The sequence below is a fragment of the Eumetopias jubatus genome, unplaced genomic scaffold (assembly GCF_037043125.1).
Source record: "Eumetopias jubatus isolate StellerSeaLion01/CBP00866 unplaced genomic scaffold, mEumJub1_p1.0 scaffold_6, whole genome shotgun sequence".
Lineage (NCBI taxonomy): Eukaryota > Metazoa > Chordata > Mammalia > Carnivora > Otariidae > Eumetopias > Eumetopias jubatus.
Window position 1 is genome coordinate 41951826 of NW_028274812.1, and position 25926 is coordinate 41977751.

General features: G+C 35.5%; 1 protein-coding gene across 4 annotated transcripts in view; it reads left to right on the forward strand.

Annotated features, from left to right (window-relative positions):
• Positions 1 to 25926, forward strand: part of TBC1D32 (TBC1 domain family member 32) — a 196732-nt gene that overhangs the window by 102283 nt on the left and 68523 nt on the right. For all 4 annotated transcript variants that reach the window (XM_028117067.2, XM_028117066.2, XM_028117068.2 and 1 more), the window contains 3 exons: positions 20699 to 20821; positions 21841 to 21949; positions 22762 to 22855. In XM_028117067.2, coding sequence (XP_027972868.2) covers positions 20699 to 20821; positions 21841 to 21949; positions 22762 to 22855 — 326 coding nt within the window. The remainder of the gene's footprint in view (positions 1 to 20698; positions 20822 to 21840; positions 21950 to 22761; positions 22856 to 25926) is intronic.

Genomic DNA, 25926 nt, shown 5'->3' on the forward strand with positions numbered 1-25926 from the left:
CAATATTTATTAAGCGCTTGTTATGCTTTGTGTTAGATGTAGGGGATGTAATGATGGGTAAATAAGATGTGGTGCTCATTCTCTTTAACCTTACAACCTAATGAGGAATCAGATACTAAGGTAATAAAAAAGTGAGGTAATTAATGCAGAAAAGAAACACATTGTAAAGCTCCCCACCTTCTCATTTTAAATAACTGGCAGTTCCAGACTTCCTTATGTGGCTTTCAGCTCCATAATATACCTACACCTTTCCTATGTACATTATTTTCCACCTTTCCTCAGCCTGAACTAATGCTGAATAGGTTAGACTTCTTCTGAAGCACAGTGTTTATTATTGCCTGTATACCTATTTTTTTTGTCTTGAATATTGCTTTCACTTTTGTCATCTTACAAAAATTTGACTCATCCTTCAAGGCAAAGCTGGCTTTATGAATTACTTCCTCTGTGACTTACAACAACACACTTTTCAATAAATGTATTTATTTATTTATTTATTGAAAAGTTTGGGTCCAAATTATTTATTGAAAAGTTTGGGTCCAAATTATTTTCTTGAACATTGTCTTTTACAGACAACAATTAAGGCACCTTGGGGTTCTTATCCTCTATAATTTCTTTTTTTCCAAAGTTGAGGCTTAGTTAAGATATATAATTGACGTATATCAGTTTCAGGTTACAACATGATTCAGTCTTTGTATATATTGTGAAATGGTCACCACAGAAGTCTAGTTAATATCTGTCACCATACACATAGTTAAGAATTATTTTTCTTGTGATGAGAACTTTTAAGATTTACTCTCTTAGCAACTTGCAAATATGCAATGCAGTATTAACTACGGTCACAATGCTATACATTACATCCCCATGACTGATTTATTTTTTAACTGGAATTTTGTTTTTGACTCTCTTCACACATTTCCCCCCTCCCCACTCCCCACCTCTGGCAATTATCAGTCTATTCTCTGTATTTGTGAGTTTGGTTGTTTTGGAATTCCACATGTTAGTAAGAACATATGGTACTTCTTTCTCTGCCTGACTTATTTCACTTAGTATAATGCCCTCAAGGTCCATCCATGTTGTTGCAAATGGCAAGACCTCATTTTTTTAATGGCTAAATAGTATTCCATAGTATATATACTACATTTTCTTTAGCCATTCATCCATTGGTGGACATTTAGGTGGTTTGCATATCTTGGCTATTGTACATAATGCTGCAGTGAACATGGGGTGCATAAATCTTTCCAAATTTTGTGTTTTTGTTTTCAGATGAATACCCAGAAGTGGAATTGCTGGATCATGTGGTAGTTCTATTTTTAATTTTTCGAGGAACCTCCATACTGTTTTCTCTAGTGACTGCACCAATTTATATTCCCACCAACAGTACTGCCATTCTGATAGGTGTGAGGTGATATTACTGTGGTTTTGATTTGCATTTCCCTGATAGCATCTATTCATGTAGCTATTGGCCATCTGCATGTTGTCTTTGGAAAAATGTCTATTCAGATCCCCTGCCCATTTTTTGAATTGGATTTTTAAAAATTTTTTGGTGTTGTGTAAGTTCTTTAAATATTTTGAATATTATTAACCCCTTATGAGATAAGATTTGCAAATATTTTCTCTCATTCAGGACTTTGTTTTTTCATTTTGTTGATGATTTCCTTTGCAAGTTTTTGAGTTTGATGTACTCCCACTTGTTTATTTTTGCTTTTGTTACCTTTGCTTTTAATGTCACATCTCCTGGAAACTTTTGATCCTCCTCATCATGGCTTAGTAGTAAGATATTATTAACAATCTTTCGATTAGAGGACTGTTATGCTCATGCCTAAATTATTTCAATATAAAAACTGTATTTCATGGAGAAAAAATTATATCATTCAGTATTAATAGTTTTCTTTATATGAAACTACAAATTAAGTTTTAATTAGAGTCTAGAATTGCACATTTTTAGCAACTTAAATCTTATATAGTAATTTTTCATTAAATATACACATTAAATTTAATATGGTTAAAGAAATGTTAGTATAGTTCTCCTAAAACTTACTCCTTCTTTATTTGAAACTGTCATGTGGCCTGTTGTTAGTTTTCTTAAAAAACAAAAAAACTCTGAAATCTTTATTTATAGAACACCTTTTAAACACCCATAGAACACCCATAACAGTAAATTATATATACAGTATAACAGGTTTTGTGTGTGTTTGTTTTTTTTAGATTATTTATTTATTTGAGAGAGAGAGAAAGCAGAACAAGGGAGAACAGGAGTAGGGGGAGAGGGGCAGAGTGAGAGGAAGAAGTAGGCTCCCTGCTTCATCAGGGAGCCTGATGTGGGGCTTGATCCCAGGACCCTGGGATCATGACCTGAGCTGAAGGCAGACGCTTAACCGACTGAGCCACCCAGGTGCCCCACTATAACAGTTTTATGTATGACTATCTTCTTTGTAAAAAATCTGACCTATAAGATGACTTTAAGATGAAAAGTAAAAAGTAATTTTCAGTTTAGACCCAGTGTGGTTATTTTAGCAAACATAGGTAAGTGTTAATATTCCATCACAACAAATCATGAAATTGTTTATTCCCAGTGACCCAGATGCTAACTAGACTTAAATTTGATTAACATTAGTAATAAGCAATTTTAAAATTATCTCTTGCAGTCTTTTTTAATATCAGAAATTAGATATAATCTGACTACAAAACCATCCACATTTTGGATTTTGTATACACATGTACTTGAGCACATAAATAGATATATGATATTTAATTTAATTTGAAAAAAACAGATGCTCTATTACTAATTGACATCAGTAATGGATTCAAAATTCTTATTTAATCAAAGAATTCCCATTTTTATAGAATAATTAGAAAATAATGAAAACAAAACCATAGTTGTTAGTCTTCTTCTTAGAGATATTTACCATTAACCTCTTCATGCCAAAATTTTTCATGTTTTAGCTGGATATTTTTTTAATAGTTTTATTGTCTTAACACTGCCTTTTTAATTTAATTTTAAATCATCCTGTCATACTTATAAATGTTCATGTATACCATAATTTTAAAGGATTGAATAATATTCTAGTATATGGATGAATCCCAATTTTCTGTATTTAGACGTGTAGATTATTTATTAAAAATTATTGAACATTTTTATAAATATCTCTATGCCCATAATTATCTTTACAACAAATCATTAGAAATGGACTTGCTATGTTAAAAAGTTAGGCACATTTCAAATATATTTCTATCTTCCCTCTTTTCATGACTCCTTTTACTTTACATCTCTGTACCATTTTATATTCCACCCACTATTGACACCTTTTCCTTTCATTAACTTGTTCATTCAGAAAATATTTATTGAGTTCCTATTAGGTGCTGCACTGCTGTCTACTGTCTTTTTTTTTTTTTTTTAAGATTTTATTTATTTATTTTAGAGGGAGTGCCCATGGGCAGGGAGGCGTAGAGGGAGAGGGAGAGAGAGATAATCTCCAGCCGACTACATGCTGAGGGCAAAGCCTGACAACGGGGCTTGATCCCACAACCCTGAGATCCTGAAGAAAGCCAAAATTGCAAGCCAGAATCAAGTCAGACACTTAATGGACTGAGCCACTGAGGTGCCCCTATCTGTGGTCTTTCTTGGGAATTCTGTGACTTTGTTCTCTTTTTATTTCTGGATTCTCTTTTCTCCTTTGTTTTTGCTGATTCTTTTTCCTCTTCCTCTATTTACCCTTTGAATAGAAATCTCTTCTAGTGTATGTCTTCAGTACATTTACCTCTTTTCCTCGCAGTGGCTTCAGTTATCCCTCTTTACTGACTATACTCCTGTATCTATGTATCAATCCTTAAGCTTTCCCGTGATCATATGTCCAGAGTTATTGAACATTAGGCTGTGCATAGCATGCAACGTCAGCAAACTCAGTATATCCAAAAATTATACTCTATACTTACAAGAGTCCAAACTAACCTCTAGCTTCAGGAGACCCCAGAGCACTTTCTGAAATAGGTATGAATTTGGTATCTAGAGCAAGTGAGTAGGCTCTGTAAGCCTCTGCTCACATAGGTGTATTGGCAAACTGACTCTACTCCCCACTTCCCCTCTCCAGATATGGCTGTATGTGCATCAGAAACTTTAATCTCCAGATTTGGAGGTACAGTTATTGTGTGTGTAATCCATGTCCCATTCTTGGATTTGATCAACAGGCAGGGAATTGGGCATTGCATCTCTGCTAGCTAGTTTGTATGTGGTGATCAGAAGGAAATCTTTTGTGTTGGGTTTTGTATTGTTTGTATATATCTTAACCAATACATTTGATTACAGAGTTAATGAATAGCTTATGGAATTTATCATGATGCATACATGGAAATATTCAGAATGTTAGTAGAAATGAAATGTGTTGATTCAGTGTATTTAAGGAAGAAATCTTAGAAAAAAGGGGCAGGATAAAGAGAAAGGGCTTGTGACTTCAGGCATGAGGTAAACAAAAAACATGGTTCAAATTTCTTCAAGTGGAGATGGTAGCTAAGATTGAACTTCACAGAACCATTCTAGGTACCCTAGCTAAGACTGAACTTCACAGAACCATCCAGAGTACCTGGATATTACCTACATATTAATGATGTAATATTTGAAAGTGACATACAAAGTATGTAGTAATTAAGAACAGAGAATTATTCGTGTGGTGAGATTTGATTTGGGTTATTAGCAGACTCCTGGGAGAATCTGTAATATTCAAGATACATTCTAAAACGAGTGAAAGTATTAAAGAGGGCTGTACTGAATGGAGCACTGGGTGTTATACGCAAACAATGAATCATGGATCACTACATCAAAAACTAATGATGTAATGTATGGTGATTAACATAACATAAAAAATAAATGAATTAATTAATTAAAAAAAAAAGTGAAAGGATTAGTCTCACAACCCTGAGATCATGACCTGAGATGAAATCAAGAGTCAGATGCTTAAGTGACTGAGCCACCCAGGCCCCTCACAGTACATTGTTATCTCTTAAGAATGGTGACCAATTTGATTCTTAATGTTTAGCACAAAATCTTGCATGTCTTAGGAGTCTGGTGACCCTCGTTAACAGTATTTGCCTTGAAGTTCTGAGTATACTTTGATCTTTTTTTCCTCCTTCCCCTAAGAATAGTTCCATTTTTGTAGATCAGTAATGCAAGTTTCCTATTATTGAGCCTAAATCCTTTGCCCAGGGGGAATTTTGTTTGAGGTTTCTTATATAAGCAAGATAAGCTTATTTGGGATGCCAAATTGGCATTTAAATCTTTTTTTTTAACTTCTTTACCCAAAACATTTTTCTGTATGATGAAAAATTAAATCATATTGAGTTTCATTACATTAGACATAAAATTTAATAAGGTAAAAAGAACTTTTTAAAAAAGACAATTTAGAGCTTAGAAAACAAATATATGTGTTTTTGTTTTATCTACTTGAGCAAAAGTAAAGGACTGAGTAAGGGTCCAGATTCTGTGTGGCTTAAATTTATTTTCCACTTCCAGCACAGAGTCTATATTTATCTTTTTTGTCAGAGCAGCTAGAAAAGATATTAGTTCATGGTCTGTGTCACATCTACCAAACACTATTTTTTATTTATTTTTATTAAAGTAATAAAGGTATAGAGTGCCTGGGTGGCTCAGTCGGTTAAGCGTCTGCCTTCAGCTCAGGTCATGATCCCGGGGTCCTGGGATCAAGTCCCGCATCAAGCTCCCTGCTCCTTCCCACCTCTCATACTCTCTCTCTCTAGTGGATAAATAGAATAAATAAATAGAATCTTTAAATAAAATATTTTAAAGTAATAAAGATATATAGTTTAAAAAGCCAAATAGTACGGGAAAAGCATTTAAGAATGAAGAGTAGTCCTCTCCCCATCCTTCTGTACTCCCAAGTCCCAGTCCTCAGAGACTGTCACTTTCGACTCCTTGAATTGGTTTTTTCTGGCATTCATCTCCAGATTTTTGAGTAACATGTTTATACTATGTTGTGATTTTTAAACTTTAGATTTTATCTTGTCATTAGAGATTTAGAAGCTTAGGATTTAGATGTCCTCTGCTGTCCCTCCTTCCCTGCTTTATAGTTTTATCCAAAATCTGATTAAGTCACTATTAAAAGCTTATATTGTACCTAGGAAACAAATAATACATTATATGTTAAAAAAAAAAAAAAGAAGAAGATAGCAGGAGGGGAAGAATGAAGGGGGGAAAATCTGAGGGGGAGACGAACCGTGAGAGACTATGGACTCTGAAAAACAAACTGAGGGTTCTAGAGGGGAGGGGGGAGGGGGGATTGGTTAGCCCCCTGATGGGTATTACTGCATGGAGCACTGGGTGTTATACGAAAACAATGAATAATGGAACACTACATCACAAACTAATGATGTAATGTATGGTGATTAACATAACATAAAAAAAAGCTTATATTTTTATGTCTATATAAATATTATCTCTTTATGGGCCAAGTAGTATACTATGACTATATTTCATTTTTCATAGTATTTTTTTCCCTGAAGTTAATGATTAAATGATTTTACACTTGCTTCATTTTTTATGTATCTACTAATGTATGCCTAGACTATCATTAAAAAATACACTGCTGCCTCTGTTACGGCATAGCCTCGTCCTTACAAAGTTCTCACTGTGTCCTAGGTACTGATACCGGTTTTACATTTAAACAGTTTCAGAACAGCCCTTTGAAATAGGTACTCTTATCTCCCATTTTTACAAATGACTATAGAAAAGTTAAGCCATTTGCTTGTGGTGACACAGCTAGTAATTAGTGAAGCTGGTATTGAACCCAGATAGTCTGATTCCAGAGAATGTAATACCTGACCCCATAGACCTGTAGTGCTTTACAACATAAATGTCAAGATGCCTTACAGTCATTCTTTTTTTTTTAAGATTTTATTTATTTATTTGAGAGAGAGAATGAGATAGAGCATGGGGCACCTGGGTGGCTCAGTTGTTAAGCGCCTGCCTTCAGCTCAGGTCATGATCTCAGGGTCCTGGGATGGAGCCCCGCATCGGGCTCCCTGCTCAGCGGGAAGCCTGCTTCTCCTTCTCTCACTCCCCCTGCTTGTGTTCCTGCTAATAAAGATAGAGCATGAGGGGGGAGGGTCAGAGGGAGAAGCAGACTCCCCGCCGAGCAGGGAGCCCGATGTGGGACTCGATCCCAGGACTCCAGGATCATGACCTGAGCCGAAGGCAGTCGCTCAACCAACTGAGCCACCCAGGCGCCCTACAGTCGCCTGAAGGGATGGAACCTTCCATAATATAACTGGAGGAGTTACAAAACAAATTGATAGTTGTAAATGATTGAGTAGGCCGGGAAAGCTAAAACCCAAGGTGACAAGGGGAGGCCCAGAAGCAACTTTTTGTGTCACATTTTAGAAGTACTAGGACCCAGAGGCACCAACATGGACATGGATGGAAGTAGAGGACTAGGCGAAAGTCTAAGACTTTCACGAACAGGGTTGAAATGAAAAGATTCAGGTATGCCCTCACGTTCTTTCTACTCCTATCCATTCTTTCCCTTTTTTGGCAGAACACTGGAGGTTTTACCTTCTGGAAATCATGAGTCAGAGGCAGTTACTGCAGCTGAGAGAAAAGGGTATTGTGCTGAAGAGGGTTAACTGTTACTCTCTGCCAATTCAAGAGCTATTATTCTATTATTCCTTTCCTATTCCTCTTATCTCTCCTTTATTTTATTATTCCTTTCCTCCCCAAATTTATTTTTCTTAGTATTAATAAGACATCTTTTTTCCATTTGCTTGCTTTTCCCTGTATATCTAGCAGTAATATATCTCGAGATGTTCCTGTAAAATATAACAATGTCAGATATTTACAGCATTGCTTACTGTGTGCCAGATATGAGTCTGATCACTTTAAATATTTTGAGTCATTCAAACCTTAGAGCATTAAAGCTCCAGACAACAATGATAGCAACAAACGTTCTTTCACTAGCACAAAATAATTTCCCTCTCACAAACAAAAGTGCCCTTACCCTCTTCCCTGACAGGGAGATCTAGAGTCTCTTCAATGTTAGCATAAATTTCTAGGTGATTTTCATTCTTTGTTCATTTACAGTCACTTACTTATATCCTTTAGCCTATAGACTAAATTACAAATCAACATCCTATGTAAAATAGGAGGTAAAAGAAATCAAAAAAAGGAAATTGGTTAATACCTAAGTGCTTGCTTAAACCAGAGCAAGGTTGAAAATATGGTTAGCTACTGTAGTCCTCATTTCTACAAGTGGATATGAGGCTCTAGTTGATATTTATACCTTCTTTACCCAATTACTTCATTCTGTTTTCCCTTGATACCCAACCAGCCTGAGCTTAGGGTTTTTTAATCTAGTAGGGCAACCCAGAGCTTCCTTGTGGTTCTTGAGTCCTTAGTGGTCTTAACTGTATTGAGCCACATTAATCTTCCTTAACTTTTATTCCTAGATATGGCAATATTAGGAGGTACTACAGAGTATTCCGTGGACACTACGCTTGATTTTCTGTGTCTCTATTGAACAATAGTAGGGTTTTTTTGTTTGTTAGTTTATTTGTTTTTATGATCATGGTCAATCCCTCTAGTCTACAAAGTTACTTTATTTTGCTTATTGTTCCAGGGTTTTGAGGAGCCTCAAAAGGTTAGAGGAATGTTGTGGTAGAAGTATAGAAGTATTCTTTTTTGGAATAATATCTCAAAACTATAGTCCTCCACCCCCATGCTGCATGCTACAAAGTTGAGGGGTGAGAAAACCAAAGAAAATGATCATTTCTACTTCTACCCTTTAGCTCCTAGACCCATATTACAGTTCTGAAACAGCACCATATATTGGTTGGTGGTAGTTCAGAGTATCTTGTAGGACAGCACTTCAGTATTACAAGGTATTATGTCCTACATGAGGCCATACTGAGTTTTCGACATGCCATTATACCACTATCTAAGATTAGCTACTTCAGGGAGGGAAGGATACACTATAAAACTAGTGGATATTGTGGATGTTTGCTCAATGCTTCTTTTGTTAGTTTCCTGGTCAAAAGTGTTGTTTTATAGATGCCATGACTTAATGTAGCACAATAGCTAAACTTACATAGGGAATTATCCATGATTTGAATGACATGAATTCTCTCATCACAGATGATCTAGCTAGGTACCACTGAGTGCCCAAATTGCAAAAGAGGACTCAAAATATAGCACATAATCTGGAGATACCAACCAGCTATCTATTTGGTGGCAGGCTAATAACATTAAATGTCTTCTTATACCTCCTATGAAATTTGACATCCATGGTTCTCTACCAAAGATGATCTTACCAACTCTGTACTTACTGAAGGTCATGGTATCCATAAACACCACTTCTGACCAAGAAACTAATTTAACAACAAAAAAAGCATTGAGCTAACATCCACAATATTCACTAGTTTTATAATGTAACCTTTCCTCCCTGAAGTAGCTAATCTTATTTTTTTTTTATTTTTAAAGATTTTATTTATTTATTTGACAGAGAGAGACACAGTGAGAGAGGGAACACAAGCAGGGGGAATGGAGAGGGAGAAGCAGGCTTCCCACTGAGCAGGGAGCCTGATGCAGGGCTCGATCCCAGGACCCCGGGATCATGACCTGAGCTGAAGGCAGATGCTTAACAACAAAGCCACCCAGGCGCCCCTGAAGTAGCTAATCTTAGATAGTGGTGGAATGGCATGTTGAAAACTCAGTATGGTATCATGTGGGGCACAATACCTTGCAATATTGAAGTGCTATCTTACAAGATACTCTGAATCACCAGGCAATATATGGTATTTTTTTAGGTATTGGATATTATGTTATTTTCCAAAACAAAGTTTTATATGCATATAACTCCATTACCATGTGCAAGTAGTATTTATAAGAAGATTAACTGGCCCTGAGAACATAAGTAAATTGTATGAACATGTGGTGCACACATTCACGAGACTACCTATGGCTCCTGGGAAGTTTCTCTAACTGGGTGACCCGGGAAGAAGAAAAAACTAAATCTGTTTCTGCATGATATGTTACTACCTGTTAGAATTGGGCTACTATAGCTTCATAGCTTTTCAGAGGGAAAATTTTGAAGTAGCATGTCTACTTAGTCATTTTGTCTAGGAGATATGACTTCAGATATTGATTTATAAACTTATAGAACATGCCTAAATGCTGTCCTGGATGGTCAGGGGCTCAGAGTAAAAAAAGATTGGAAGACTGGTTTAAGAAGATTGGTAGAAGAGGTATATAGATGGTCCTCTGAGAATATACCCAGACTAAGATATTTTTGACTCATGTCAGTGTTCTTGAATGGGATCTCTCCTTCTATAAAGGAGGTAAAATAATCTCTTTTGTTGATGGGTCAGCTTCTTTCCATAGCTACCCTAGTGGCTTACTCACATGGGCTTATGAACCAAGTAGCCCTGATGGCTGGAGCTGGAGATTATGTTCATCAGACAAGAATATTTATTTAACAAAGAGAACATGGATTTACCCTGAAATCATAGGAGACCTTGTGTAAATCTTGTATTGTGAAATTTGCCCGTGGTACTTACTGTTGATATTTTTACATAAACTTATTACTTTAAATTGTTTTTAATACTTTGTTCGTAAAAAAATCTGGAAATATACCACTAAAACTTTTATCCAGTTTACCTGTGAATTTGGATTTATTTTGGCTAATTGCTGACTTTCTTTGGAATGCTTCTGGATATAACCATCTTGTTTTATATGTGAAATGAAGAGATTTTTTTCATGACTTCTGGAAATTGGGATTAGGACCAACAAAAATTAAACTTAACAGTTTGTTGCTTATACACCTACTCATGTTTACATTTTGAGATTTTCTGATCATTTTTCTAGGTTAGTGGATATAAAATAATCTGTACACTATTCACTTTGTAAACTTAGCTTTAATATTATCATTAGGCTAAAAAGATTGTCTTACTTAGGCTTTTCCTTCCATATTTAGTCTGACTGCTAGCTTATAATTAATGAGCCATTAAGATCTGTTCATTAGATGATTACATAATTGAGTAGTGAATGGTATTAGTTGTTACTGAGTCTTATAAGAATCTTTTTGCATAATTATTGGAATATGCGTTTTTATTAGTGTTCTGGATTTATTTGTTACATTCATGTTTATACTTCTTATGGATGTAATGACTTACTTTTTCCATTACTCACCCAGCATAATACTTAAGTTTTCTCTGAAATTTTAAAAATATAAATATTACATAAAATATAAACCTATAACTTAACAAATTGTTGTAAAATAAATGTCCACATAATCCCCATTGAGTAAACATGTTTAAGAGAATTTACTAGCACTGTGCATTTTGTTTGATCATGAGTCCTTTCATTCCCCCTAATGGTAACCATTATTCTGACTTTCATGGCTAAATTTACTTCTTTGGTTTACTTTATATTTTTTCTATATAGGCAAGTATTCCTAAACAATATATTTTAATTTTGCTGCTTTTGGAGCTGTATATTAATGGTAGTATAGACTGTATATTCTATCATTTCTGACCTTTTCTCTGTAGCATTGTTTCTAAGATTAATGTTGCATGTATTTCAGTTAATTTATTTTCATTGCTGCATAATCCATTGTATGAATATATTGTGTTTTGTTTATATATTATGCTGGTGGTGGACATTTTTGCTTTTCACTTTGGGCTATTATAAACAACTCTGTTACATGTGAAATGTCAGCTACATATTTATTTGTATACATACATGCATAATTTTTCATTGTGTTGCAAAACAGGTATCTGTTTCTGAATTTCCTATTGTGGACAATTGGATTTTTTTCATTCTTGTACAAATATCACATTGTTTTAATTAGTATAGTTTTGTAATAAATTACAATAACTGATAGAGGAATTCTTTCCATTTATTTTTCAAAAATATCTTGGCTACTTTTACTTTTTTTCTTTCCATATAATTTTTTTTAAGATTCTATTTATTTATTTTAGAGAGAGAGAACGCAAGAGTGAGTGGGGGGAGGGGCAGAGGTGGAGGGAAAGAATCTCAAGCAGACTCTGCCCTGAGCACAGAGCCCAGTGCAGGGCTCGATCTTATAACCTGAGATCATGACCTGAGCCGAAAGCAAGAGTTGGGCACTTAACTGACTGAGCCACCCAGGCGCCCCTCCATATAAGTTTTACATTCAGTTTGTCACACAAATCAGCCCACTGGGATTTTAATTATCATTGGAATGAATCTATAGATCAATAGTGAGTTAATTGACATCTTTATAATACTGAGTTTTCCAGTCTGTTAACATGGTATATATCTCTGTTTAGTTTAAGTGTTCTTTAGTTACTCTCATTAATATGTTTTTTTCCAAAGAGGTTTTCTATATCTTTTGTGAATTTAATATTTGTAGACTAATATTATATTCCTCTGTATGTACTACAGTATGTGGAAATATCAGTCTGTGGTTAAGAACATGGACTCTTGAATCACATTGCCAGAGTAATCTTAGATAAGATTTTTAACCTCCCCATGCTTCTATTTCCTCATATGGAAGTGGAGAGAGTGACAAAGTTCCTCACAGAGTTGTGAGACTAAATATGTTATGCCTCTCCCAAATGTAGAACATGGTAAACATCTGATAGTCTATGAGATTTAATGTATATACAAATTATTCATTCATTTCATTATTCTCTTTTAAAAATGTTTCTTTTAGATTATTAGTGGAGGTATTTTGTTGAACTCTTATAAAAAGCTTAATATTTAAGTTATTGCATAATGTACATTTAAACTAACTTCATAACTGAATTGAATACACATCTTTATGATATTTAATATTCTAATCCAGATAGGTGCTATGTCTAGTGAAAATTTTTACATTATTTAGTGACATATTTTGGCTCTCTACATATAGGACCTATGCATTTCTTATTAGTATCTTCTGTGTTATTATTTTTGCTATTGTTAACACAATTTCTTTTCCCATGGTAATGTTTTAATTGGTTCTTACTGGTATGTTACTACTAGTATGTTATATGTAGATTATTTTTTGTATTTTGTTACTGGTTACCCTCATAATTCTCATATTCATATATCTCATACACACACACACATAATTTTTTTCCTCTTATTTCTAGTTATTTTCTCCATATCAACCAAACGGCACATCATACTTTTAGTTGCTTAGATATAAGTCTTGGAGTTTTTTTCTATTTTTCTATAATGTATTACCAGAAACTTTGTGGCTTGAAACAACGCACATTTATTTATTTATTTATTTAAAAGATTTTATTTATTTATTTTGACAGAGAAGAGAGACAGTGAGAGCAGGACCACAAGCAGGGGCAGTGGGAGGGGCAGAAGCAGGCTTCCCGCGGAGCAGGGAGCCCGATGCGGGGCTCAATCCCAGGACCCTGGGATCTTGACCTGAGCCGAAGGTAGATGCTTAACGACTGAGAGCAAGCACCCAGGCACCCCAGAAACAACACACGTTTATTATCCCAGTTTCTGTCGAGGTACACCTTTAGCTGGGTCCTCTGTCTATAGTCTCGTAAGGCTACAATCAAGGTGTCAACTGGGGCTGTGGTCTCATGTGAAGCTCAATTAGGGAAGGTTCTGTTTTCAAACTGACACAGATTGTTGGTGGAATTTAGTTCCTCATGGTCTTAAGACCAAGGGTCTTGTTTTCTTGCTGCCTAGATGCTAGAGGCCTCTGCAGGTTGTCTGTTGAAGGCTGCCCTCAACTCCTAGAGACCAATTGCAATTCCTTGCTGCATGTTTTTCCCCAACATGGCTGCTTGCTTCTTCAAAGCTATCAAAGGAGAGAGATTCCAGGAAGAAGGACCCAAACTCTTATGTAATATAATCATATAATCATATCTGTTCTCTCACCTTTAACATTCTCTGATTAGAGGCAAGTCAAAGGTCCCCTGCCTACACTCAAGGGAATCATGAGTACCAGGAGGGTAGGGACCACCCCAAGAGTCTGTTCACCACAGAGCTATTCTTCTGTTTAATAGATTCTTTACTAACAAAACCCTTTTTAAGTCATTATCTAATCTTATTGCTATAAGCCTATTGCTATAGCTTTTAAAATTGGTGTATCTCTTTGGGTCCCTGCCTAATTTCAGCCTATTTTGTATACAGTAGCCAGAGTGATCCCATTTAAAAACAAACCAGATCATGTCAATTCTATACTCACAAGGTTTCTCCTTTCAGGGTAAAACCATACTCCAGTGGTTTCTCATGTCATCAGAGAAAAATCTGGAGTTATTACAATGGCCTTAGAGAGTCCCGTGTGTTCTGGACCCCTAATATTACTTTGACCTCATCTCCTAATACTTTTCCCTCTTCAGTTATACTTGGCACCTCACTCTTCAAACATGCCAGAAATGCTCCCGCCTTAGGTCCTTTTTTCAAGCTGCTTGTTCTGCCAGGGACACTTTTCACTCCGATAGGTCCATGGCTTGATTCCTCATTTCTTACAGGTCTTTACTGAAGTGTGTCACCTTCTCCGTAAGGTCTTTCCTAACCACCTTACTTAAAATTACAGTTATCCATCCCTATTACCCCCTTGTTAAAACTCTATTCACTTTCCTGCTTTAGTTGTATCCATGCTGTGTTTTGTTTAACTCTTTATATTGTCTTCCCCTCCTCTAGTATTTTGCATTCCATAAGGACTGGGATTTTTGTGCCTTTGTGTTCAGTGATGTATCCTGGGCGCTTCCAACAGTGGTTGGGACTTAGTAGATATTCAACCAGTATTTCTTAGAATTAAGTAAATTGAATTTTATGTCATGGAGGAGTGGTTTCCAACTAAACAGTTTCATTGTCTTCTAATAATGAACCTTATTTCCTTTCAGATTGTTTTTTATTTTCATCTGTCTTTGAATTTGGTTTAAACTTCTAGAAGATGTTAAATAATAATAGGCAATTTTGCCTTCCTCATGACCTTAATGGGAATGCATTTCCTGTTTATGCTTTTAGCTCTTGCACTGAGATAAATTTGTTTTTTAAATCAAATTAAAGAAGTAACCTTTCTTTAATTTACTTAAAATTTCTTGGAGGGCAGGGAATAGAGTGTGGATGTTGAATCTTGAGTAGCTTTTAAGCATCTGGTCAGATGATTATATGGTTCTTTTCTATTACATATTGATGTTATGAATTACATCAGGAGATGTTTTAATATTAAACTATTCTTTTCTTCCTGGAAGGAACTGTACTTGGTCACAGTCTGCTATTCTTTTAATTTATTGCTGGGCCAAATTTGCTAAGCTTTACATTATTCCTAGTACTTGTAGATCTTAAAAGTTCTACATCATTTGTTAAAGTTTCTATTTACTCATTCTCTAATGAGGAGAATTCTGTCTGGCGTGTATTTGCTCTCAGAGTTGCTCCAGTTCACCTTGGACCATCTCATGGTACATTTAGATCCTATAGACCCCTTCTTTCCAACATAAACCAGAGGACACTGAGGGTCAGTTTCATTTCCTATTGATTATTTAGTAGCCTAGAGAAAGCAGAAAGGTCACTAGGTTTCCCTATACCTTCATAACTGAAAGCCTTATTATTTAGTTGATCCTTCTTATTTTTCTAACAATATCTATCCTCCTTTTTCTTGGAGCACCTTTGTATGTATCTCATGGTATTTCTTTTTGGAGAGAGATGAAGTATTTCATTATTAGCTGTTTGTAGAAGGTTCATGTTGAAGAAAAAGCAGGGTTATATTTCCAGTTACCTGGAATTTTTCTATAGGCCTAAGTTTTGGGTGTGTGAGTGTCCCTTTTTTGTGCTGTCCCCACCTATCTTACTATGGAGGTAGTTTTGTTATTAATAATTATCTCTATAACTAATAGTTAATAAGTGATTTTTCTGACTCCTTGTTCCACCTTCTTCCTTCTACTAAGAAACATAGTAGGACCAGGGATACTCCTGGTGCTGTCTTATGTATTCTTTTTCCACTGTTGGAAACAGAGAATAAGGTTTTCCATGTATGTTATATCCCTAAATTTTGAGAAATTTGTTGTTTTTACTCAAGAATTTATTCTTGGCAGGGGGGAGGGGAGGAGTTATTTTGCTATGTTTTGCCTGTAATGGGCAGCCATGACATTTTTTTCTCAATTTCTATCCCTCCCCTAGCAGTATTTGTTCTATTTTTGCTATTTTTGTATTTTGTTCTATTTGTTCTCCATTCCATCACTTCCAACCTGGAGGTGTCTTTAGCTCTAAAATGGGTCTCTTGTAGGCAGCATGCAGATGGATCTTTTTTTTTTTTTTTTTTAATCCATCCTGATATGCTGTGTCTTTTGATGGGAGCATTTATTACATTTACATTCAGAGTATTCAGATTATTGATAGATATGCATTTCGTGCCATTGTATTGCCTGTAAAGTCATTGTTTCTGGAGATTTTCTCTGTTCCTTTCTGGCCTTTGTTGCTTTCGGTTTTTCTTTCCCTGTCAAAGAATTCCCTTCGGTATTTTTTGTAGGGCTGGTTTTGTGTTGACGAGCTCCTTTAGTTTTTGCTTATCTGGGAAACTCTGTCTCTCCTTTAATTCTGAATGACAGCCTTGCTGGATAAAATATTCTTGCTGCAGATTTTTCCCATTCAGCAAACTGAATATATCATGCCACTTTCTTCTGGCCTGCGAGGTTTCTGTGGAGTGATCTGCTGCTAACCTGATTTGTCTTCCCTTGCTGCTTTCAGCATTCTTTCCTTATCTATGTATTTTGCAAATTTTGCTACAATATATCTTGGTGTTGGCAGGCTTTTGTTGATTTTGATTGGAATTGTTTATGCCTCCTTGATTTGGATGTCTGTTTCTTTCCCCAGATTAGGGTAGTTTTCAGCTATAATTTGCTCAAATAAACCTTCTGCCCCTTTTTCCTTCTCTTGTTCTTCTGGGGTTCCTATGATATGTATGTTATTATGCTTTATGGAGCCACTGAGTTCCCTAAGTCTGTATTTGTGATCCAAAATTTTTCTTTACCTCTTCTTTTCAGGTTCATTATTTTCCATAATTTTATCTTCTATATCACTTATTCATTCTTCTGCTTCTTCCATCTTTGTGTTCATTACATACAGTCTGTTGCATCTTGGTTATAGCATTTTTTATTTCAGCCTGACTAGTTTTTAGGTCTTTTATCTTTGTGGTAAGGGTCTCTCTGGTTTCTTCTATGTTTTCCTCAAGTCCAGCTAGTATCCTTATGGTTGTTGTTTTAAATTCTGGTTCAGGTATATTACTTATATCTGTTTTGATTGGCTCCCTGCCCATGACCTCTTCTTGTTCTTTCTTTTGGGATGAATTCCTCCATCTTGGCATTTTGTCTATGTCTGTGTTTTGTGTGTTAGGAAAGCTGTTCCTGTTCCTAATTTCACTAGAGCTGAAGCTTTGCAGTGGCCTATGATCAGTATACCTGGTGCATGCACGGGGTTTGTGCTGGTCTTCTGCGGGAGGGCCCTGCTGCTGCTCTGGCTCTCAATCACACTTGCCCTATTAAAAAGGGACTTGCAGAGCACAGGGGGTAGGGTGTGGTGTAAGCTACTCAAGCCTCCACTGTGTGTACTGTGCCTCTTGCTAAAGTCCTTCTGTGCTGATAGGAGGGGTGAAAATGGTATCAGCCTGCTCTTGTTCATGGACAGAGGAGTTCACACCCATCACTGTTCAGGAAGCCCTCACAGAAGAACAAACAATCTCCCCTCTGGTGTCCCTGGCTTCCATGAGATTCCTGCCTTCACGCTGTGTGTGACCAAGCCATCTGCCTACCGGTGGCCTAGTGCTCTTGTGTTTTATCTCAGGCTTGCAGCTGGGTTTTAAAACTCCAAATTTTTGAGACCTGGCACTGATCCTCTGGGGGAGGGTCTCACTGAGCTGTGGCTAGTACTGGTTTGTCCCAGAAAAGCAGTTGCATGATAGTTCAGGAGTTTGGAGTTTATGGTAAATGATAGTTCAGGAGTTTGGAGTTTATGGTAAAGTGTGGCAAAAAGCCCACATCCAGATTAGCTGCCCTCAGCAGACATCTCTGCTCATATGCTAACGAACAGGGCAGCTCAGTAGCACCTGAGGCTGTTTGTCTCCTGATAGACAGGAGACACCTCTCCCAAATGCACTCCAAGATGGGGAACTCTCTTCCATCATGACCCAGGGGATCCTCAGAGCATGCCATCAGCTCCAGGGCCTCTGCCCTCCTTCTCTACAAGAGCACTGCTATGCCCCCCAGGTTTATCCTGGCAGTGGTGTGGACTTCTAAGACTTCAGAAGCTGCACTGTTTATAAAAACTTGGGATAATCAGCCCCTCTTATTTTTGCACTCAGTGTTTTTGGGGAAGTGTTTTTGTGTAATCCCCTGTGTGCTTTCTCTCTGCCTCTTTCTCTTTTTTTTCTCTCCTCTCATCTCTCCATGATCAGGGCTCCCTCCTCTCTGCAGCACCCACAATTCTTTTCTTCCCCAAATCACATCACCACACCTCCTACCTTCCATGATGTGGCCTCTTTTCTTCTTCTAGTTGTGCAGTCTGTTCTCTCAGTCCTCAGATCAATTTCCTGGGTGTTCAGAATGATTTGATAATTATCTAGCTGTGTTCAAGGGATGAGGGAAACATAACGTCTTCCTACTACTCCACGATTTTAACTCCTCTTGCCATTTTTGACTCTTAAAAGCATCTGCCAAACATTTTTTCTCTCTATGGATGCTATTGAATAGGTAAAGCATGCAATTGCACCAAAATTCAAAAACTATAAAAGACATTCAGCGAGAAGTATGTTCCTCTCCAGTCCCTCAGATCTCCTCCCCATCCCCAAAGCTAACAATTCTTACCAGTTGTTTTGTCCTTGGAGAGAGATTCTTTGTAAAAACATATACGTATTTAGGGGCACCTACGTGACTCAGTCAGTTAAGCATCTGACTCTTGATTTTGGCTCAGGTCCATCTCAGGGCCATGGGATTGAGCCACACATCAGCTCCACATTTAAGATTTTCTCTCTCTCCCTCTCCCCTTGCCCTTCCCTCTGCTTGTGTGCACATGCTCTTTTGCTCTCTCAAAATAAATAAATCTTTTTTAAATAACCCCAAAAACAAAACAAAAAAGACTCAAATATGTATTTATTTATATTCAAATGCTTTTCCATTTTTGTTCAAATGCTACTGCTGTATACAATGCTTTGTGCCTCTCCTTTTTCACTTAACGTACTTTGGAGATAATTCTTTTTCTAAACATATGTAGCTGCTTTGTTCTAATATCTGCATAGTATACCACTATAAAATCTACTCCAAACACTTGAACTTCATTCTATGAGTGGACACTTAAAATTTTTTATTTACTCTTATGACCACTCAGCAATAAGTATTCTTATAAGTATGACTTTATGCTCATGTTTGACTATAACTCTAAGATAAATTAGGAAATGAGTGATTAGAAGGTTAGTTTCTTCTTGGATCTCCTGTTTCCTCAAATGCCACCTTTCAGAGAAATTGTCCCTAACCACTCAATCTACCCTAGCCCCTGCTGTTACCTTCACATTATCTTTTTTATATACTTTTTTATCATAGAATTTTTGAACATATAAAAAGTAGAAAGAGCAATAATATAATGAAAGTTCATGTACCTTGTTTTTATCAATTACCAGTATTTTCCAATCTTGTTTTAGCTCTCTCACTCCCATACACACTTTTTTCGTAAGTACCTTAAAGCAAATTCCAGATATGCCATTTTACCTATGAACAGTTCAGTATGTATCTCTAACATATAAGACCTGTTTATAAAAAAAAAAGCATTACCACTTTGTCATTGTTACAGCTAACTTAACACCATTTTCCTGATCTCCTCTAGTACCTATCCCATATTTTCCTGTGTAACTCAAAAATGCATTTTACAGTTTTTGCTTGAATCACAGTCACAACAAAATCTTCACATTTGCTTTTAATTTATAAATTACCTTATCCATTTTTCATATTTTTTCCCCAGAAGAAATAATATATAATGATGTGTGGGATTTTCCAAATTATTGATTTGGTTGACTCTTTCCTCCTTATGGTCATCTTTTTTAACATATTTCTCTGATTTTTGTATTTCCTGTAAACTGATAGTGTAATGTGTAGTAATGGTTGGTTAGTTTCAGGTTCAGTTTTCTTGGCAAGAATATTTCATAGATTGTGCAATGAATGTCCTCTTGTATCACAATGGGAGCCACATGATTTCCACTTACCTTTCTTTTAGCAATGTTGAGAGACAGGTGGAAATCATGCATGTTTAGAGAGAGATCAGTGTGTTTTGGTATTCTCAGCTTTATTTGACCATTATAAAGTCAGACATTGACATTTCACCTAGTGAGCATTTCCTGGATTGGTAGCAAAATGATTCTGTCATTTCTTATGTAATTAATTGTTGATAAAAAGTGGTGGCAATTTGCAGTTTTTATGGATTTGCTAATGTTCCCTGTATAATTTTTAAATTAGTTGTGAGAACTTACTAGTCCTAGATTTAGATAATTTTTTTAGAAAAACTGGATTAGAAATTGCCCATGGTCTTTAAATAATATGCCAAAGAGAAAAACTTTTGAAGTCTACTACTAATCAAAATTATTACAAATGTATTTGAAGTAACTGATATTTCTCATAAAATTTGTATTTCCATGTGTAGGTATTACTTTGAGACACCAAGAAAGTTTCTAAACTTTTAGAATATATTTTATAAAATCTGTTTTTATTGTTTCTGTTTATATAGGTTATTAAGTGTGGTATGCTGTGATCTAGACACTCTTCTCCTACTAGAGGCTCAGTATCAAGTATCTGAAATGTTACTAAATGCTCAAGAAGAAAATATCTTAGAGACCTCTGAAAGCCACAGGTAAAAACAAAAACAAAACTGTTAAGACAGTATTATTAACAATAGTTTTCTTTACAGATGCTCTGTTAAGACAGTAATTTTGTGTATATAGTTTCATGTTTTCCCCTATCTGAATTCAACAGATTCGAATAACAGAGTAAAAAGCAATTAAAATATAAATGTCACCATTAGAAAGATTGTGATAGATGTTCATGGGGAAAGCTTGAACAGTACTCCTTTCTGAGTTTTTGTTTAAGACCTGATTTTATTGATGGTTCCATGAAGTTGTATCACCTTTAAATTCAGGCTGCATGTGTAAGAAGAGTCATTAAACAAAATGTTTGATTTTGTGTCCCTTGTAGTAACTCTTTACTTCATTCTCTTAATTATGTTAATTCATATTCATAAGCTCCGTTTATTGCAAAACGAGGTTATGGTAATATCTTGATGATTTTTTTCTACTACACTTGTCATTACTTTAATTTGGCTGACATTTTGAATACACATTCAATATCTGGTATTGTTTTCATGTCAGTAATTAAAAAAAAATTGTGCTTCCATTCTAGCTGGGATTTAGAAGAATATAGAAGACCAGGCACATTACTGGATTCTCTAGATTTGATATAGAAGGATGGTATTAACAGCTGCAGGAAGTGTGGAACCTGCTCAAAAGCAACATTTAGATTTTGAATTTAAGGTGCTGAGTCTAGAACCTAAGGGAACCTTTACTAAAAATGTGAAAAAGTCATTGTGGAAATAATGTAGGTCTTAATTCCATTTCTTTAAATGCAGTAACATTTGACAAGAAAATATTATTTCATAATATTTATCTGATTATATCAATTATATCTCCATCAGTTCTTTGCTTTCTGACAAAAACTATAAGATAAAGTGAATTTAGCCCTTTTTAAGTGATACATTGTTAATCTTTTTCCAGACTTTTCTATAGAAAATTTTCTTTTTTCTTTACATTCCACTGTTGGTTTTGGAATTAAACCATATTCAATCAAGATAACAAAATTGATATGTTTATATTTCAGGGATTTCATAATTGATGGCTTATCGGTAGAGAGAAATCATGTTCTTGTTAGAATAAATTTTATTGGTGGTCCCATGGAACGTATTTTGCCCCCAAGGGTACTGGAGAAGGTGAGTAGGGTAAAGAGGAATATTTGTCAATAGAAAAGCTGTAGGATACAAATAAACACTTTAAAATGAAAATAGCAATCAAAAGCTAATGATGTAATGTATGGTGATTAACATAACAATAAAAAATTAAAAAATAACATAAAATGAAAATAGCATTCTTTGTGACAGAGGGGTCATAAGTGTTAGTTTGTGTTGCCAAGTAGGCTATAGTTTCATTAAAAAGTTGTCATTTTTCTGTGTCTATGATGTTTACTTTCACTGTCTTTGTTTTTCATGATACCTAATTTTTATTAGATGAAGATATTTTTTGTATTTAATTAGCAATATTGAGTACTTCTTTCATCAATATTCATAGACATTGTCTTTCCCTTGAAGCGCCTTTTTTTTTTTTTAAGTACATTTTTGCTCTGTCAGTCTGGGAAAGATGAGATAGAAATGATTGATAATACAAGATAAACAGTTTGGTTTTTTGAATTTGTTTCCTATTTCAATATAGGAAATACAGGTTTCTTTCGAAGACTATAATTTCTCTTTGATGGAAAAAAAAATAGTAAGGCTACCATTATCAGTCCTAGTTGCTAGAACAAGTTACCATATATTTGTCTTCAGGACTTGTGTAATGTCATTTCTATTACATTTCATTTCAGTTATTATCCTTTGGAGTATTGAATTGTAATTGTCAAATAGGTTTTGGTTAGTTAGGCTACAACTCTAGTATCTATGAAACAAAAGCCAGTTTAAATTTGTATTTCAGAAAGCCTTAAAATTCAATATATTATATTACTTCCTGAAGTCATTTGTCTTCTTTTTAGGGTGATGATCCATATCCTTGGCCAATGTTTTCATCATATCCTTTACCAAACTGCTATCTGTCAGAAGTTACAAGAAATGCTGATCTAAAAAACGGTAAGACACTTACCATCAACTGCCATGTTATTTTAGTGCTTTTGTGGTTATAATTTGAAAAAAGATAAAGTAGTATTATGGGAGATTAATACTATTTTTCATTCAGCTTGTGTATATAGATACATTTATGCCTATTTCTTTGTAAGTTTCTTACTGAATTATTTGTATGATGTTGAATAATTCTTATCAGAACCTTTTGGGTTTAAAAAAAGGAGTTATGATTTTTGATGAATTCTAGATACATAGGACTTTATTCAGCAGAGTAATATTTTTTAGTATCTGCATGCCATGCATAAGTTCTGGGTCCTCAAGATTTGAAATATAAATATAATATAAATTATATAAATATAATAAAAGTTCAGATGAGTTCATGAACTTTTGGAGAATACATACAAGTAATTAGATAATTGTATGGTAGTGCAGTGTGTTAGGAACTAAATAGTCAAATGTGTAGCCTGCTAACATAGCATATATGCAGGACACCCTTCCAAAGAAAATCAATGTTTAAAGCAAGGCACGAAATATGTATTTTTGGGTAATATAAGAGCATTTTTGACAAAGGAAAACAGCAGAGAGGCTTGAAAGGAGCAAATTATATTCAGAGAACTGTGAGTAGTTCAGGATGTCTGAGATTTGGTATGTGAGGGCAAGAGAGACCAGAAGTGAGACAACTGGTATGCCAAGGTCAGCCATAAGACAAGTGTAGCTCAAGACTTTATTGTGAGAGCAATGAAAATTCAAACCATTCTTAGAGAATTCTAAGATGAAATATGAAGACACATGATCAAACTACTCATTAATTTGAGAAGTTAAACCTTTTATCAGTGCGATCTTCTTTAATACTATTGAAGTGCTGGAAAAAAATAGCAGGTATAAGATTCATTTAACATAGGTTAAGATTTTATGGAGTGATTGTTAAAAAAATGTTTCTGTGTGAGACTTCATGTATCTTTCACTTTTTCCTACATTTACTTGCTTTGAAACTATTATAAGAAGCCATCAATTGATATGTATTGTTTTTATTTCTATCCAGTGTTTGAGATACACATTATATTTCTCACAGTTGCATAGAGACAAAAATTGTGCTTTGTTTTTTATTTCAATCTACTTAGGGGTTAGGGAAAGAGAAAGGGAGCTTTTTAAGGTTTTTTTTTTTAAGGTGTTTAAGATTTTATTTATTTAAGTGAGAAAGAGCGCAAGAGAGAGAGCGTGAGCAGGTGAAGGGGCAGAAGGAGGGGGAGAAGCAGATCCCCTGCTGAGCAGGGATTCCCAGTACGGGGCTCAATCCCAGAACCCCAGGATCATGACCTGAGCCAAATGTAGACACTTAACTGACTGAGCCACCCAGGTGCCCCTAAAGTTAATATTTGTCTTTATAATGCACTAAAAATTTTGCCTTTGTTTTCCTCTTGTGCAACCTAATCTATTGCTTTCAGAGATGTGTGAGTGATAGGAAGTATTTTTCAAGAAAAAACTCTTGAGAGAATACCATTTTGAACACTTTACCCCACTGACTCAAATCTTTCAGTGAACCCAAGCCTTTCTCAATCTGTTACTCTCATGCTTTCCTGTTCCTACTTTCATTCTTCTTAATGCCTTTATATTTTGTCATTGTTGTTGTAGGTTTCATCATTTATTTGCCCCCTCATTCCTTTATTTAACATTTTTCTCAAGTGCTAATTACCAGGTGCTTCACTAGGCATTGGAGATAAAATGATGTATTAAGACATGATCCATTCTTGGTACCCCAACCCTTTTCCTGATCCTTTCCTTGTTATAATAAAAACATTGTTATCTTTGCTGAGTTTCACTTGGAAATTAATATTAATTTTTTGAACAACAGATTCATTCATTATCAGTTTTATTATGTGACTGTCATATTTGATAATTTGGTTCTTCAAAATAGTTCGATTAAAAAAATGTCCCTTATTTTTTTAAACAGAACAGGGCAGACAGAAATAAGAAAAATAAGGTTAAATGGACACTTCCTGAAAAGAAATGATACAACATCAATTCCTAGGAATTGGTTTACAGAGGAATATAATTTTATTCCTGCTCTACTCTTGTGAGTGATTTAGAAAAGGGAGTAATAATAGCATCTCTGTCTAGCCCAGAAGATAACTGTAGAATGGTTATTAACCGTAAGTGGGCCCATCATACTGCCGGGTAGTCATACATGGTGTCCCCAGGTCCATGTTCTCCCACTCTCCTAGATGACCATTTTAAAATCTTCTCTCATCAAACCTTCACTCCATCCCTGCCCATCCTATCCAATGATATAATTTTGTTTTCTAGGTTACTGAGGAAATAGAAAAAAATCTTCCATGTGCTCCTGATAAACACCAACTCACTTAGCTGAATCTATTCCAATTTTGGGTTTTTGTTACTATAAATAAACTGCCAATGTCACTGAGAAAGGCTGGCTGCTACATTCCATCTTCTTCTCAAAGATAATGCTTCTCTCAGTTCTCCCTTTTTCCTTTATTGCTGTTTTTGGGGGGTGTTGTGGGTGGGTCTCCATTGTGGCTCTTTGTGAACCGACAAACATACTGTTAATTCTTCCATATTTAAAATATCTTCTTTTGAACCCACTTTTAAATTTCTGTCTTTTTTTCTTGCAAAATTCTTTGAAGGAGTTGTCTAATCTTGATATTCCAGTAACTCCTTCCATTCTCTCCTGAACCCACAAAGCTAAAGAGGCTTTCACTCCTACCATTACACTGTGATTAGATCAGTCCTCATCCTACTAGATTTAACATTATTATTTAACATGTTCACTTCCTCCCTTTCTTTTGAAACACTTTCTTCACGTGGCTTCTAGAAAATGCATGATGGGATTTTCCTCCTGTGTTTCTGGCAAATTCTTTTGTCTCCTTTGATCTTTCACTTCCCTCTAACCTCTAAGCTTTGGAGTGCCCCAGGGCTCAGTTCTTAGTCGCCTGTTTTTCTAGCTGTACTTACTCTTGGGGAACATCTCATCTCATGACTAAAATCCTGCCCAGTATACTGATGGCTGTCAGATTTATATCTCTAACCTCTATCTCTCCCCTCAACTCTGCATTCATATCTAA